Genomic DNA, 18,249 nt, shown 5'->3' with positions numbered 1-18,249 from the left:
GGTAGCAAAAAATGCAAGGAAAAGACACTTTAATAAAACTGTCAGATCTTGGGTGATACACTGATGAGGAAAATGCATGCTTCGAAGAAATGTTGGAGTGTTGCCCAGAAATATCCTATAGACAAATGCACATCGTGTTTCAAATGACTTCTGCTCACCAACGGCCAGCTCTGTGAGTCACAAAGGGGGGAAAGGGAAGTAGTCCAAAAAGTAAGCAAACTGTTAAATGATAAAAAAGAGCCCTTTCAGCAAGCTCCTGATAAGTAGCTGGAAATTGTTTTTATTGTCACCATTGTGTTTGAGAGAGATGTGGTCTTTGGACTTATAAATTCTTAGGCAATTGTGTGAAAAAAACCTGTCATGAATATTCAGATAACTTAATTTTTTTTCTGTCATTCTTTAAAGCACCTGTAATCTGGCACTTCTTCTTTCTGATTTTTAGTTTTCTAGTTTAATTCTACTCAGCGAGTTATAAATTCTTAGAAAAATCCACTTTTGCTGGTTTATTTGAATGAGAAACACCTATATTTGATCTGAAATGGTCTAATTTGGAGATTTAATATCTGTAATCTTTTCTTTCTAAAGCTGGTTTAGAGATGAGGCAAAGACAATTTTTTTTAATTGTTCTTCATAACCAGCAGCTTGAGGAACAGCAAAGAAAGCCACTTACCAAGCTACTGCTAATCTTTATTTCTTACAAGGGCCTTGTTAGTTAATAATGGATATGTAACACCTTAACATTTTTTTGGTCAAACCAGAATATGGGCAAAACTAAGACCTGAAATAACAACTGCTTTGATACACAGAGAGCACAAGCTCTTCACTGACAAAACTTCATCCTTTTCTGCAGTTGCTTCCACTCCATCCTCAAGCTTACTATTTGAAATTGCACGGAGGTGCAACATAAACTTATACAATAAGTTTATACTCATATTTTAAGCTACAAAAAGACAATCATTAAACATTGTATTTTAAATAAGTCTGCCTGTAAAAATCTCCAAATCCCTGTAAGTTCAGACTTGTCCAAGAGCCCTTGGGTTTTCTATTGTTATCTAAATAAGGCGACAGTATCTGCTGTTTAATCTTCATAGAAATCATACCTTGCTGCTCAGACCCTTTTCTCCTGACAACCAAGTTAGACCTACAAAGAGAGGAAATACAGAGTTCACCACAAGTTCATAACCCATTACTCTGCTCCAAGACATTTACACATTTTTTAAGTCACACCTGTATTTGTGATGAGAAGACACTGCTGTCTCCTGCAAACTCTGCAGATCCTGCAAGTCAGTTCCAGACTTTCCTACATAATCATTTCAGTTTCCCTAAGATTTTCAGTTTTGTTATAAAATCGTTGTTGTTGTTGTTGATGTTGTTGTTGTTGTTGTTAAAGGAGGGGTTACTGAAAGCAGCATGTCTTTCTCCTAACACTATTACTCTCACTTTTTTCATCTAAATGTGTCTTTCTAGGGTTAAGTCACTTTTCCTGTAAGAGTTTCTGTCATATTGATGCAGGTGGCAGTAAACTCACATCAAGAAGGATGATTTCATCTGAAATCTTCCACATTAGAGAGAATATAGTTGCTTTTATGGCATGCAAATGTCAATATTTCCAGCAAACACTCCTTTTTCCCTTAAATTCCTGCAAGCAGATGGCTTGCATAGTAAAGGAATTAATCAAATCTTTGGATGTCAAATGGCATCTTCAACAAAGTAGTGAAGGTAAAAACTTTGCCAACTGCTCTTGGATTTCCCTCACTTTCTATGTCACAGTTCGTGACAGAGCAGCATGTGTCTGTGATGTCAGATGAGAAAGGGTTTATTTGTCTCTTGATTAATGGTCAATGAAGAATGAACTTTTACTATTCAAGGACCAAAACCAAAGGCAGTGAGAGTGTAGTTTGTCTGCAGGAATATATTCTCCTACAAAGAGTTCTGTATGTAGTGCAAGTGGTTTCGAATATTAATATGCAATAAAAAGCCTTGGCTTTTGATAAGGGCATGCAGTGATGGAACAAGGGGGAATGGCTTTAAACTGGCAGAGGGCAGGTTTAGGTTGGGTGTTTGGAAGAAATTCTTTCCTGTGAGGGTGGTGAAGCCCTGGAACAGAATTCACTCAGAGAAGCTGTGGCTGCCCCATCCCTGGAAGTGCTTAAGGCCAGGTTGAATGGGGCTTGTAGCAACCTGGCCTAGTGGAAGGGCAGGTTGTCCCTGCTCAGAACAGGGAGTTGGAGCAAGTTGATCTCTAAGGTCCCTTCCAACCAAGACATTCTATAATTTTATATAATTATACACCCCTACTGAAGCCCTCTGATTTTTTGCTCTAGATAAAAGACTGGATCCAGAGTATTAGCAATTATTCATGCTAGACAACATTTTTGGAAAGTGCCTTGCTGTTCAGGAGTGACTCAGGAATCATGCCAACCATGTGGATGTTAGAACCATTGAGCAGCCACTGTTTCTCTTATTACCTTCAATATCAGCATAGGGAGAACCATCATCACTTTATCCACAGAGCAGTGAGGGTAGCGACCTTCAACAGTGAGTGTATGACAACATTCCAACAAAAATTAGTCCCTAAGATGGAAACCTTCAAATCATAAAATCATTAAGGTTGGAAAAGGCCTCTAAGAGTCCAACTGTTAACCCATTACTAACAAGTCCACCACTAGACCATGTCTCTAAGCACCACTTCTGCATTTAGCATGCTCCAAATACAGTCTGTCAGCCAGGCGAGTTCTGGTACTTCAGATCTGGTTTACACAGAGCCACTTCCTATCGACATTCTTTTAATTCAACTGAAGTTATGTTAAAAGTAGAAAGACTTGTTTCTTTTATACACTGAGTCAATAGCTTTGCTTTTATCAGTGCATGATTGGTCAGTGTTTTATTCATTGCTGTATCCAACAGCACAGGTAAGGAAACATTTGCTTTGGAGGGAATTAAAATGTAATGGTAGGTTCATCAGTTCCATCTGTGTGTGTGATCTAAATAATAAAAGAACCTCTTTCTTTCAAAATCCCTTTTGTTGCTTCTTTGAGATTCATTTTAGATTAATCTTTTTTCTTCTTTATTTCCAAAGGACATCCATTACCTTGCTCTAGATAAGGGTGAATTGGCACTAGCTGAAGTGGCAAAGAGAAGGGCTAATGACATTGATGCAGAATCAATAACTACTGGAATTGGTAAGAATTAATGGTGTTGAAAAAGCCCTTTTGTTTTAATCAATACTTGTCCTGTAGAACATGTTGTTATATTTGTAGAGGGGTTATTGTTTTGATTGCATTGTTTTCTTTGAAAGTGAGACTGGACTTTTATTTGTGACTAAAGAACAGTATTTTTATTCGTAACTAAAGAAGGAGGCTTATAAAAATCACAAAGCTTTGCCTTTCAGTACCTGTGTGAGGATAGCTATGAAGTAAAAAGATTCGTGCTGTGGCTATATAGAAAAGTTCAGGCTGTACAAACTGAACTGAGTGCAAGAGGTAAGGGACTGAATCTGAAAATCTTTGTTCATAGCAACACTAAAGGCAGACATGGCAATTTCACTCACCTCTAAATATTTGCTGGTGCACACTGGAGCCACATCCAACATTGATACTTTGGCAGCAGTCAGATGGAACTTTTACTGATGTGAACACACCTTCACATCCTGGCTTTAAAGCAGCGGCTTTGCATGCAGTAGAATTCTTGCCATTCCATAAGGAATATCAATGCTAAAGCTGCAGAGAGACTAATAGCTAAAACACAGATGACTTTTTGTGCAGGGGAACTCACAACTCATTCACTTTCTCCTTGTATTTCTTCTGAATTGACATGAAGAGATGTATGCAAGCACATGAGACCATTCTGATTTCATGCCTTATAGCATGAACCAAGCAGAAGGTGTCTATGTCTAGGGGGCTGACCTCCATTAGAGACAAAGGGAAGAAAACCCTTTATAAAACTTGCACAGTTCTGTTTTGCTTATTCTACTGCATCATTGAATATTAGAGGAAAGCACTGAGCTTTTGTCCTTATCCCATGCCAAGAAGTAGAATAGGAATAAAACTCAGAAGGTGTTTTTGTGAGTCAGAGTCAAAAAGCCTTTGAGATCTTGGGTAACATGGGATTATTCTAGAACTCCCTATTTACTCAGAGCATACAAGAGAATGCTACTCCAGTATCTAAAAATGCAGAGAGGCCATATATGCGTTTATGTGGCTATTTCTGTAGATTGTATTCAAGGCTACTGCAATAGAGTAGCACCTCTTTCCCTCTCCAGCAGAGTAGGAATCAAACAGTGCTTCTCCTGAGCTCTTTTCTTCAAGGTCTTTCATTTCCTTGCTCAAATCACTTAAAGGTATTTTCCCACCATAACTGGGCTTTTGGGCAAGTCCTTTCACCACTAGAGTTCGGAAAAAAAATGGCACCTGTTTATGTCATCCCTTAATGGGCACTTTAAAGTGTGCAGTTACATCTCCCTTGCTTTCTCTTCTCTTACTTCTTAGGTATTTATGTGCTGCACCAAATATAACTGAGATTGCATCTGATCATTATCTATTCTCTGATACTTAATCCAGAAAATTTGAACTCTAGTCTGTATCTCCATTTAATTCTTTGCAAATCCCATGATTACTAGGTTTCTGAAGTTGGGCTATTTATGAATTTAGTGAGAGCCTTTTGCAGGATTGTAGGCGCAGATGCAGGGAGAGGGGTAGGTAAAAGAACTAAGGTGATCACAGATGCCTCCCTTGCATATCAAATGCTATACACATGTAGCTACAATTCAGCTATAAATGTGCAGGCATACAGTCTTCCCCTCCTCCAGACCAGTCCAACAGTTACGTCTGCAATGCCTCATTAGCATAAATTATTAAAGTCATTTTATATGATAAAGACTTTTGCTGAATAATTAACTATCAGGATGATTTAAAGTACTTTTCAATGCCCCCAGGGACAAACTGTCACTGAGATTCATTCTCTAAACAGTAATGAATTTGCATCCAATTCATTTTGTATGAAAATAAACAGGAATCTCCCATGAGTTTGTTTTGCTGCAGATTCGATCTCACCTTAAACATGTGAAATCTCAGCCACAGGTTTTGTTTTGTTATACTTTATTCCAACGTCCCTTCTAATAATGTTTTTATTTCATAAACTGTTGTTGGTAAAAAAGTTGACATGAGGTATGAACTTTGTGGATCCAATGAAAACAAAAGATAATAAGTGCTTTATATGTAAATTGCTGTATTTATCTAATACTTTGAGAGAGGGAGAAAAAAATCATGCCAGAGCCAGAAGTTTTAAAATGCAGTTTCAAACAAGTCTGTGTCCCCTGACCTCTTCCCAAACCCAGTCTCTTAGCTGGTCCCTCCTCTCTGGAGCTTGCAGCCACTCAGTTCACCAATGGTCACACTTCTTCCCATACTTCTTGAACACCCACTTCAGGCTTTTACAAGAAGATAGTAACCTAAGAAAAGAGAGGCAGCAAGGTGCAACCAGTGCCCTTGAGCTTATACTGAACAACTCTACAGCTTTTATATATATATGTATGTATAGATATATAAAAAGTGAACCATTGTCATATGTCAACATCTGATGAAATTTCCTGAGCTAGCCAGCTAGCCCATCCCCAAACCTCAGCTCAGCACTGCTTGAAAATGAGTCAGTGCTTCTGGCTGATTCCCAAGCCTTTGAAAGTGCTCCATCTTGCCCCAGATGTATTTAATTTGTCAAGATATTCCTGTGTACAGGGCTCACTTCAAGCGTAATACATTTCAAACTCAGACTTTCAGGAAAAGTTTCAAGCTCCTACAAATAATGTAGAATGACAATATAATTTCCACTAGAATTTATAGACATCATTCAGAGTTTTATATGGGTAGATTCCTCACATATATACCAATATTTGTGTCAAGATAAAACTAAAAGTAGGTTGATTATTTTGAGGTTTCCTGAATTTTTGGCTCTTCTCAGTTCATGATCATGTGATTGCAGTTTGCTGGACTGTTTTGAAGAAGCCACCTTCAAAGCTAAGGATGTCTGTGGGCATCTGGTAAAAACACCTGTTGACCTCCAGACCACAGTAGTTTGGTGAGAATATTGCTGAGCTAGATGAAGTGTCAGGTGAACTAAAGTTTTGGCAGAATCATATATTTTGTTCATCTGATTAAAATCTTCTGAGGATCAGTATTCTCATAAGATTTTATGTTTGACAGCCTGTGAAAATGCATCTTGAGGGATGAGAAAATTGAAGTAATGGTATTGAACATCTCAGAAATGGCATTAGCTATCTCCTCTTTCCCCACTCTTATTTGATCAGCAGATCACTGGCTGTGGATCCTATGGTTTCTTCTTCCAAAGATTTTCTGTTGAATTATTTCTGCAGTAGATCCACAAGTTCTTTAATGAGGTCGGGGAGTTCTCATTTAGCCTTGCCTAAAATGTATGCTGTGTACCTCATTTCACATGATTAAAAGAGAGAATAAATAATTTATTCAATATTGGCATATATGTCAGTTACTAATAAATTCTGTTTATGAGTGTAACCTGGCATATACTCTCCTGTAACAGTATTGTCTGTGGTGGGAGAGTGAGTCTGTTTGGTGCTGTAAAGTGTGGGTTGCTAATGTAAAACCTGAGTTGCAAAGAACTGACATGGCAGAGCCTGTTAAGAAATGCCATAGCTAATAATGATCATGGAGGTGAAGAACTCAGCCCTTCAGACATCATTGCTCAATGAATATCCAATGAAGAGCATATGTAGGCAGTGTCAGAAAGTTTCCCAAGGCCAACTTCCAACAAATTACATTAGGGCCCAGCAAGGTGATTTTAACCTTCAAATCAACAGCTTTCACCCAAAAGGGATTCATGTTGTGACAAGAAAGATAACTGCTGCATAGTTGAAAGGCAAATTGGGAAACCTTGTATTTCTACTTAGAATTTCAGAATATTAGTAACTAATGTTTAGGCAACATTTTTAACAGAGGTATCTTAACAAAAACACTGATCTTCAGATAATTGCATTGTTCTGAAATACTAGATGGGACTGACTAACATTTTGGTGGTTCACTAATGTCTTAGGAAAGCGCTTGAGGTTTTTCCATTTAAAATAGGATTTTAAAATATTTCTGGAAGTATTCCATACTGTTTGCAAGATAGGGAATCTTATCAGTTCTCACAGAGACTGAAGTCTAATTTCCCACAGTGTTTGTAAAATGACATTTAAAATGTAGGGACCCTAAATGTTTCACCTTACTGTCAAGGAACATCACCAGTTTGAACCCTAAGTGGAGAATTAATTAATTTTATCTTAGTTCTGTGGTAGTGTTTTATATTGAATGGCTTACCTGTTCTTTGTGATAATTAAAAATGACATATCCTACAGTGTTTTGTCTGAGGTACCAGTCTGGTCTTGCATTACAGTCTGCTACATCCAAATAATTTATCATTTACTCAGATCTTCCCTTCTTCCTGACAATCCTGAGGGGCCTGCTTGCATTTCAAGACTGTGTTTAGAATTGTCCCCATGTGTTTGTAACCTTCTCTGGCCTTGCATTAGCCTAGTTGGTAACATTTCCTTCTGCTCTGATCCATATGATCTCCTTTCATCTCTCAAGTGATATTCTTCCTCACCCTCACATACCCTCTCTGATGGCAAAGCCTTCTTCATTTCCTGCTCTTCATTGGCACGTGCAGCTTTCTCTTGTCATCTATCAAGTTTTGAGTTAGCTGAGAATCTTGGCTTTATTTAATGACTTTTATTTCACTGTGTAACATGTTTACAGCATGCTTCAAAGGTATTGTCCCAGACACACTGTGATCTGACAAAACTCGGGGGTCACCTATGCATGCTACAGTTTTTTGGAGCCTTCCCCCTTCAGTGTAAGTGTTAGATCTCCTATTTATTTATTTCCCTTTTCAGTTTAAGTCAATCAAAACTTCTGGAATCAAAATCTTTGCTTTTATTTTTCTAATGATGTGACTTTTTCCCCAGAGAGCCAGAAAAACATTTTTAATGAAAAATGCTTTCTAAGCATGATTGGCAGTTCACCTATGGCAAAAAATTAGTTTCCACAAGCACCTTTTTAATTTTGTGCCACCCAAGATGAGTGTCTTTGAAGATCCATAGTAATTTGAAATTATTTAACTGTGCTCATATATACACTCTCTTGAACATATCAAGCCACACACAGCACTTGACACAGAGCCCACTAAACACAATGAAAGGATTTCTGCCATCTTCCTGGGCTTTGGGTGGGGATTTTGGCAAGCAGCAATCTCATGGGTCTGCCTGGCATGACCAGGACTGCTACCATCTGCAAAGACCTGGTTTGGAAAGACACTCTGCTTGGTGTAGAGTGGCTTCAAGAGGAGGGAGCAGCAGCCAGCCCTCATGACATTGCATCCTATTTTTAAATTTCCAGCTGGTACTGAGGATTTTACTCTCTTGAGGGTTACAGGCACTTACTGTTCCCCTCCTTGTGTTCTTTTCAAGAAGTGGAATAGTTTGTTTTACTTGAAGTCTACAATAATGCTAAGCTATTTTTGGCTCCACCTCATCTCACCTCTCGTCTTGCTTGTGTCATGATGTCAGTTTTGATCTATACCTTCCCACTACTAGACAGCTTTGCCTAAAGACATAATCCTCAGCCCCTAATAATTATAAGTACATCAAAGGCTAGTTGGTTTGCTTAGCTGCAGAGGTCTCCACAAAGATCTGTGTATCTTCACTTGAAAGTGATTTATAGTTTTGTGTCAAGCTTTAGAATTATCATGGCCTTCCATTTCTCCTTCTTTTTCAGAGTGTCATATTCTTGCCCACTACAGAACTGATTTAAAAAGCACAACTATATACCCAAAATGAAGACACATTCTCCTTCATGTTTTAATTTTAATATTAATGATCCTCATATTTTCTAATGTCTGCCAGCAGTAAAATTATGCCCTATTGATTATGAAAAAAAAATCTTACCAAAAGTCATAGTTCAACTATTTTTTGCCAGTTTAATTCTATTTTATCCCTATAACCACCAGCCAAGTTGATGCACACAGACAACAGTGAATGGATGACACTAACTACCAAGAAAACAACATATTTTCAGTGGCAACAGATCAAGAAGAAAGTTTTTAAAGTGAAAGGAATTCATAGAGCTACACCTTGGGGGAGGATGTAACATGATAAAGAATAGTTCAGCATAAAAGATCTCAGAGGGATGCCCGTGGCACGGCATTGAAGTGAAGAGAAGCAAGTCAGTACTCAAGCTGTTGACATTGTAGATAGGAATTTAAGTAGGAATTTGGCTTCTCATCACTGACTTCAGTCCATAGACTGTAGTAAATTTAAATAGAAAGCACACATAGTTAAAATAACTATTGAAACAAGCTATCAAAGAAATTGATGCATGGAAAGTGTCTTTGCATGAAGACTGCATGAATACCTTTCTGGGAAATAGGTCTTAGCCAAATACAATTTATGCATTAGTCAAACACATATTTTTCTGGCTTCATGTAGGATACCCAGATGAAATTTAATAGCCTCTAATTCACTGTAGGTCAAACTAGATGATTTACACTATATCATTATAGTATAATATTCATATGTTCTGGATTCCACTCTTGCCTACAGCTCTGTGAAAAAGCCCCTGGTAAATCTCCCATTAGCTTCAAAAGGCCCACATGTGGTCTAAAAGACTGCAGTTAAAAGCCACATAATATATATGTAATATATATTCACACATCTCAGAGTATGCACGTGTGTGTGTACATAAGTGGGTGTTGTATTTACACATACACAGCCAAAATCTGGCCAGTCATGAAAATAGCTCCAAATCTGAACACAAGCCAGAGGAATTATTACGTATTTGTATTTTGCTTCATGACATCACAGAAGCCGCTGCTTTTTGTTGGTAGTGATGGTGTTGGTTTGTTGTTGGTTTTTTTGGGTTTTTTTTTTCTGAAAGACCAAAAAAGTAATCACGAGCAGGAGGTGCTTTCATAACTGCTGCAGCTGGCTGGGAGCTGTGGATCTGTGTGCTCACGGTGTGTCAGGGGCATGTTTGTCTCCCACACCCTGGAGCCGTCCCTCAGCCTCTCGCTTTCCGACCGGGAACTCGCGGGTTGCATTTCTGCGCGCTGAAAAGCGTTGGCAAACACATATTTGCATGGCAGTTGGTATGTGTTTTGTCCTGCTTGCTCTGCGTAATGTAACGTGATGTGACAGGCTGTAATTCATCACATCAGTTGCATGACAGCAGAGGGATTGGAAAAGAGGTGCGATGGTGGGCTGATTCGAGGTGGCAATTTAATGTTGGGTTGTATTCTGTCCATGTTAAGGCTTTTTAGAATGACCTACCAAAGAAATATCTCCAAGTGTTCCCTGTGCAGGTGAGTTTTAAAAGTAGGGATCAGACAGAGCACAGTCAACATCAGCAGAAAGCTGAAGATCCCTGTGCTCAGAAGGAATGACTCTTGCAAATATGAGAACTCTTGCACATGTGGTATTAGATCAAACAAACAAAGAAGAACACTGAAGGACAATTTATTTATTTCCTCCTCTTTCACTCCCCAGGCACACCACAGGTCCTTATGTGGGAATGCTGTGGAATTGCCGACAGCAAAAACAGAGGTTGAGGCTGTTTCCCTCCAAAGACTCCTACACAAGAGACTGCTTGACAGTTCACCCCTGAAAAATTCCCACCACAGGTGTTAGGGTGTTTGATAACCTGATGTTAGTTCTTGCTGAGTGCTTCCAGCCTAACAAAACCAAGTTCCCTGTTAAAATCCCATCTTGGGACTGGGATATTCCAATCAGGACACGGCCGGTGAAAGCCGTAGGGAAGAGCTCAGCGGGGCTTGAGGGTGAGCTTTGCATCCACTGCTCTTCTCAGTCATGGACTTTCTAAAGTGTCAGACTTGGCTAGAAGATGGAATTGAGTTGTTTAAGAAAAACCATTGGTGAAAAAGTGATCTGCAGTGCCTAGCACAAGGCAGTAAGTACATCCAGAATTAATGACTTTTTTCTCTCCTCAACATACACTCTGTATTTAATTTCAGCTATTTGAAGTGTTTTTCCCTAAATATACTTCCTGTCAGTTACACTGCACTGACACTTCTTTTTACTTTAAATCTCAGTGCCATGAAATTTCTGTCCCTCCCCAACTCATACATGAATAATACCTGCTATTCAATAATGTTTTCCACAGCATTCAAAACACCAAAAGTTCTGAATCGTACTAGATTTCAAGCTATAAATTCAGTCATAAAAACCGATTGTGAGTCAGTTGGTTATCTCTGCAATGTTGATATTATGAAATGGCAAAATATTTAAATACGATGGAAAGATATCGTTAATGATAGCTTATGAGCATGTATGGTGTTCACTTTAATTAGTCACTTACTGCAGTCACACTGCCAGTGTCCCACCTCTTCATCTTTATGATAATCAAAGCTGCAACAGCCACTTGATTTCTGCCTCCTGCCCTCCCAGCCCAGGAACACCACAGCATCAGTAAAAAGTTAGGGTAAGGTTCTCACATGAATTAGATTCCATAGAATAAGCCCTTAACTCATACTTTAAGAATTTTCCCTGCAAAGGAATGTGGATGTCAATATTCTTTCCTGTCATCTTGTGTTAAAAACCTAAGCATGGCTTCTCTACTTTTTTTTCAAAAATTTAACATTGTTAAATTATTAAAACATCATATTTTTTTGCTTAATGAAACCTGTGCACCCTAAAGTGCACCAGATGAAAAGCAGATTCTGGGGCCATCCCAGACACTTCACAGAATAATTCCAGGATGTGTTTTTACATTATTTGGTAGGTGGTGGTGAACCATCAGGAGCCTTACATGAGCTCACCCTCTGACTGAAGGATTTGGAACCCAGTCCTAACCCATGTTTGAAGTTCACTGCTAAATTTCACCACACCTCTGCTTATATAATACAACCTTTTATCAACCAGATGCAATATGATGGCTGCAATTAATTATTTATTTGACTGCATAGGATGCACTGTGGCCAAAGAAAAGAGCTACAAAGTGCTTACCTTAGGCCTTTGCTTTTAGCCACCAAAGGGCAAAATGTTTAGTTCACAAAGGCAAATATGGAGCCTATGTGGGCACCCTCTGCTGCAGTGTGAGCCCAGATCACCCTGGTCACTGTGCTGCCGTTGCCTCAGTTATGTCAGGGAAGAGTTAGCACCACACTGATCACTGTAATAAACATAACTTTAACAGTAAAACATTCTGGAAAAATTCTTGCATTCCTCAGACAGTCATGAAAGAAGCACAGGCTTTAGTCAGTGCCTTATTTTCATATATTATTATCAACTGCACTGCTCCAACCTATTCCCTTGTGTGCTTGAGAGTTTTGCTGTCCACTTGTTGGGATTAGAAGCAAGACAGCAGGTAAAGAACTGGATGAAATTAGACCTTTACAATGATCACCAGCCCACTGAATGACACTCCTGATTTTAGCTTTGGATGGTTTTGCCTTCTGTTGGGACCTGTGTGACCTCTCTGTGGCAGGCTGCCCATCCTTTCAGCACCATCCCACGCCAGTCACCTCCCTCCACAAAGCTAGGTGAAGTCCATTTCCTAAGTTTGCTCGTTTTCTGTGATTTTTGCCACATAGGGTGAAAGCACACCCCTGGGGAATGAGCTGTAATCCTCTCGTTCGTGTTTGCCATTAGGTGTCAGTGTGACAACAACCATGGTACACAAAGGCTGTGCTGGGGTGTGCAGGGATACCACCCCCATCCTAAACTTCTTGTTGTCCACTCGGGGAAAGTACAGTGTGAAACCGAGGGGAAGGAAAAAAGCAATAAACATTTTATTTCGGGGTGGTTTTCCACCACCTAATTGAAATTACTAACAGATAAGTCTGTTTGCATTTCTTTCAGAGTGTCTCAGGTTCCTGGTGTGCAGTTGTCAAAGAAGTGTAATATTTACAAAACCAGGAGAAGAGTTTCTGTACACACTGATCTCACCCTATTTTGGGGCAAAAGAAATAGTCAATATTATCAGTAATTTACAGTCAGCAGCAGGTAAACTGCTTTGCCCAGTGCAAATGTTAAATTACTTGTGTGAGTTGAAGCCTGACAATATTGGTGCTTACAGACGAGTCCTTCACAAGTTGTTTAAAATACTGTATTAGAAATTACAACTTGAGGTCCAAAGACAAGAATAAAAAACTTTAAAACTAGTTTTAAAGGAACTTTTTCTGGTCAGAAATAGTGCACCTTTTTTTTGGTGTGATATGCATAATGAAGAAATAATAAAATATATTACATATATTAAGAAGTTGAAATTGTTTTTAAACAAAGCTTAATGTAGCATAAAATGTAGCATACAGTTTTTGGTTATATGGGAGTTTTAAAAGTTTTTAAATAAAAATCAGAGTTTGGAGAGGAAAGTATTTTTAGAAGAAAAATAATTTATAAAATATTCAGTAGCAGTATTCAGAATACATGAAATACTTGTAGGATAGCCTCTTTTTTTGCCTTATGTTTGGAAATTCAGATGTTTTCACCTTTGATCAGATTCTGATCAGATCAACATAATGGTTGAACCAGCTCGGCCTTCACCAGGATCAGGGAATCTGTTGTGCAGAAGATCATTGTGATTTAGCTTTGCCTTCACCTTTTCTGCTTCAAAAGGGAACAGGTTCTGAGCATGGCTTAAATTTGGTGTTGTTTTTCTTTATACTGATAGATTAAATCTCAAGTAGCACCATGCTGCTGTGATAAGCATCTGAGCAAGGTGGCTTTTCTTTAACCTCCTTCCAGATTTCTAGTAACTCCATGTCACAGGAGTGGTTAGTCCTGAGCATGCACTGCACAGCCCAGGGTAATCCTAGCCAGGACAAGGATACTCAGGTACCATCTCTGCTACAATTCCCCAAGTTGAGCAGTTGCAGTCTCTTCATGACAGCAAAGCCTTCCAAAATTCAGTAGCTATGCCCCCCCCGCCCCCACCTTCAATTTGGGGATGGGAAATGAAAAACTCATGTGCCAATGTGATGTTGTTCTTAAAACAGATAATTATAGGCTTTAGGAATAGAAAATATGCCTGATTAAATTGCTCCAGCCATCTGCTACTGCAAGACTCTGAAGTAATCCTTGACCATTTTCATATTAAGAGTTGCCATGATGATGTTCTCCCACTGCTTATGCCACTCAGCTTGCCTAGAAAGCTGTCTCTGCTGTAGTTTACTGGCATCCTAACTCACTTTTGCTTTGTATTATTTAAAATAGAAGTGATTAAACCTTTATATCGATGCTGTTAGGGGGCTTGAAAGTCCCTGCTGTATAACACATCTATTTTGACTTCAGAAATATAAATTGAAGAGATCCTTATTTTCACATGTGGTTTCAGATCAGGTTCTTCTTGTTTGTGGTACAAAGGGAAGAGACGAAAAGCCAGCTAGGCAAGCAGTTTTGAAAACCCCAGCACTGGCCACTGTGACTTCTTGTACCCCTGCTCCATTGGGGGTCCAGGGGAGGCATAAGAAGAGCCTCAAGGGCCAGGCACAAGCTGCTCACATGGCACTCTGCTTCAGCTGGTTTAGGTGAGCCCAAAGGTAATTTTTCTGGTTTTGAAACAAAATCATTAGTCAAATAGACCTGAAAGCAGCAGAGAGCTGTAAGCATGCTTTATGCTGGGCACTGTTCTTATAGAGAGAGTGTTGCTTCAAGCAACTCTTTACAGATCAGAAAGCATCCTGGTGCCAGGATCCTCCCTGCAATGGGCTGAGTTCCCAACTGCAGCCTAAACCAGTCCAAAAATGTGCCAGAAAACATGAGGAAGGGTTTCCAGCTGAAGTCAGAGAAGAGGCAGAGGGAGCAGAGTCAGGCTGTGAGGAAGGACTCCGAGAGCACAGGAATAGCCAGGTAGAAGTAGACATCTCTGGGTGATGCACATCTGTGTGAGAAGGACTGGTGGTGCCATGTAAGGAAGGAAAAAGGTCACTGCTGCAATGCAGGGAAGTGGAAAGATGCCTTTGTAAGGGCACATTTTTCCCACTGAACATTAATTTCTTTCCATGGACGCAAAACGCACTTTAAGTGATAAAAGGAGTGGCTGACAAGCAATGCTGTATTGAACAGATATCAGAGAATGCAATGTAGGTTAATTCTCTTCCCTTAAAATTATTTTTTTCCAAAGAGGTGAGCATCTGTTTGAGACAGAAGCTAATATCCAAACTGCTGTTGTCTACTTCAATAAAAGAGGAGCAAGGAAGGGAATGAAATGGGGTGGTGAAAAGACACCAGCAGGAGCCATGGTGACTTTTTTCCCCTGGCATCGAGGCGTCGATTTTTTGCATTGCTTCCCATAGGCTTTCCTCCTTGGTTATCTTCAGAAGCACAAGTAATGCCAGGAACTACCCACAGTTCCCTCCAGGGCTTTGAGCTTCCCAAGCAGTGTCCACAGCTGCTGCTCCTGCTGACACAGTTTATTTGAATAGGCAGGGAGACGGTATTGGTGTTTGCAGGAGGCAGTGTATAGTGTAAACTACCTCTGTGAGGTTTTAAAAAGAAAAAATGCTCTGGTATTCCTGCCACTCTGTAATTAAGGGATATCAGTCAGGTGAAGATCTTCCCAGGGAGTGGAAGAAACAGCCTGGGAATGAAAAACCCACTGTTCCTGCAAAGTTGCATTTCCCCGTCAACAGGGCACATGAAGTGTAGTGTGTCCCCTTTTCAAAGCTTTTTTCCTCTAAATCATTCTCTTCTAGTGGGAAAGGGTGGGAAGGAAAGTATCAACCCATTAATCGGGGTTTTCGGTGCCAAAAGGGTCACATCAGCTTCTAAAGCCTTTGGGCACCCACACCACAGAATGTGCTGGTGGTTATCAGCAAGTCTGTGCAGCAAAGCACTGCAGCAGGTGAGTGACAGGATGCAAATGTCAGGGAGGACCTGCCCCTGTATCTGCTTCAGTGCCTTTTCAGCCACACCTTTCTGGTAAATTGTAAAATGTCGGTCAGGACGCTCTGGAGATGTGTAGAACAAAGCATGCTCATACCCCAACTTCTTTTAGGTCCTAGTGCCTTGAGGTGCATTTAGAAAATGCATCCAAGTTTTGTCTTATGTTGTAGGATTTAGCCAAGACATTGAGCAGAGCACTGTGTAAGTGTCATTAAGAGAGCTTAGCAACAGGATATTCTGTGATTCCAGATTCCAGGATACCCTTGTGCATATCCTGTGTGTGTGTATATAAATATGTGTATGTGTGTATATGTGTGTGCAAGCACAGTTTGTATATATACACATCACAATAAAGTTTGAGGGTTTGCAGGTTTAAAACATTCTGGTGCCAGCTGTGTAGCATGTTTTCTATGCATTGCATCAGTGTTGCTAATTTTCTATGCAAAGACACACACAAACCCCGTAAAAACTTGGCCCTCATTTTATGAAAACTTACCTGAGACATTACCAACTTAGTATCCTAAAGTCAGTACTTTTAAAGTGACTGAAAAAAAAGAATGTAAGAATTTTCAGTTTTGGTACACATTAAGCTTGTTGATATCAGAGTAAGCTTAGTCCACACAACCTTCCAGCATGAGTAAAATTTTTTTTTTCTGTAAAACCCATTGACTACAAATACATTAGTCTGGCAGAGGTTAGAAAGCAATGCTGTTTTTTAATTTGGGTTTTATTTATAGTAGTATTCCCATTTTTTCATTATTTGGATTAGGCAACTAACTGGTCCCAAGCTTTTCTTCATTAAAAGAAAAACTAAAAACCCTCCTTTTAATAGGTGTGTGCTTCACACTTTTTAAACTTCAATAGTGTAGTATTTTTCACTTGGTCAGAAAGCTGATTTAATTTGCTGCTAGGTTAAATGTTAAAGGTTTCAGTTTTACATCCATGAATTCTCAAATTGAATTCAGTGCATTGCTTAAATTTCTAGCTGCAGTGCATTTAGCCTAATTACTTTGGTAAGTTGGGTGCTTAGTAACTCCTACTTCTCTGAATTTTCATCTTTAAAGGCAGGCAAAACAAGCCTGAGGGCCACAGGTGGGCTAGCCTGCTCTTTGGGATTCACCTGTGGGGTCTTTGGATCTCTCTTCCAGTCTGACTGCATCCTCAGACCATATCTGATGAGGCTGTTCTACTGACAAGGGGGAGCATTTAAACACCTGTAGGTTTTAGCTATTTAAGCCCAAATCAGTTTTGAAGCAACAAGAAAGGCTGAACAAAATGGTTCAGATTTCAGTCAGTTGTCAACTAAATGTGTTCACTGGGCCTTTAAATATTTGGCCAGACACATCTTGATTGCTTGGCTTTTGTTTTCCCCCTTGGAAAGTCAGCTGGATAATGCCCTGTAGCCAAAGTCTATTCTGTGATGCTGTAAGTAGGCTGGGGATGTGGGGTGGGGGGAGTGTGTGTGTGGGAAGAGGGGGACTGGGTGAAGGGAGAATTAGCCAAAAACAGACTTGTATTCATGTATTTCCAAATTTCTGTGAGCCGAGGTGTTTGCAGTCATTTTCAGTTTTCTTGCAATGTTGAATGTAAGAATCATAGGTAAAAGATAAAATGATCCCAGTAATGCAATCTTTAAGGTGGGCTCTTTTTAGGGACAAATCACAATGCAAACACAGAGGTGATGGAAACAATTGAGGAAACTTCCACCAACAGCACCCTCAGAGGCAATCCCTGAGTGTCTAGTTTTTTCCTCTTTGTTTACAGTATTTTTAAGGCTTTGAGTTCTCACACAACATATATGTCATTAAATGGCTGATTCCTCTTTGCACACGTTGCTGTGATGGCCTGTGGCAACCTGAATTAATTGTTTCAGTAGTTGATGGTAGTTACTAGCCATAATTATTATAATTTGCATTTATAAAAACTTCTTTCATCTAAGGATCTCAAAATGCTTTTGCACACATTTAATTAAGCTTCACAACATCCTGTGAGGTAAGTGTCAAGAGTGTTGTTATATCCATTTTTACACAAGTTTCTCCAAGAAAACAAGGTCAGTCTCTAACATGACTGGTATTTGGTTCACAGCACTTGCACAGGACAGGTAGCATGGCTGCAGGAACTAGGAATGCTGATCTAGGTCACTTTGCATCTCCCACATAGCTCTTGCTGCTGCCACACTGTATGGACACACACACTAAGCCATGGCAAACACAGTCAGAGCAGCCTTAGCCCAGATTTCCAGTCTGAGGTGGCCCTTTCTTTCCCAGGAGCACTCGAGCAGCAGAAAAGGCTTGGGAAGAAAAAGACATAAGCACCCAACACGATGTGCAAGATGAAAACCCATC

General features: G+C 39.6%; 1 protein-coding gene across 1 annotated transcript in view; it reads left to right on the top strand.

Annotated features, from left to right (window-relative positions):
- WDPCP (WD repeat containing planar cell polarity effector) overlaps positions 1-18,249 on the top strand; it is a 146,620-nt gene that overhangs the window by 104,692 nt on the left and 23,679 nt on the right. The window contains exon 15 of the mRNA XM_056488869.1: positions 3,080-3,182. Coding sequence (XP_056344844.1) covers positions 3,080-3,182 — 103 coding nt within the window. The remainder of the gene's footprint in view (positions 1-3,079; positions 3,183-18,249) is intronic.

This window comes from Oenanthe melanoleuca, chromosome 3 (genome assembly GCF_029582105.1).
Source record: "Oenanthe melanoleuca isolate GR-GAL-2019-014 chromosome 3, OMel1.0, whole genome shotgun sequence".
Lineage (NCBI taxonomy): Eukaryota > Metazoa > Chordata > Aves > Passeriformes > Muscicapidae > Oenanthe > Oenanthe melanoleuca.
Note: the sequence above shows the minus strand (reverse complement) of the source record. Positions and strands in the feature narration are given on the sequence as shown.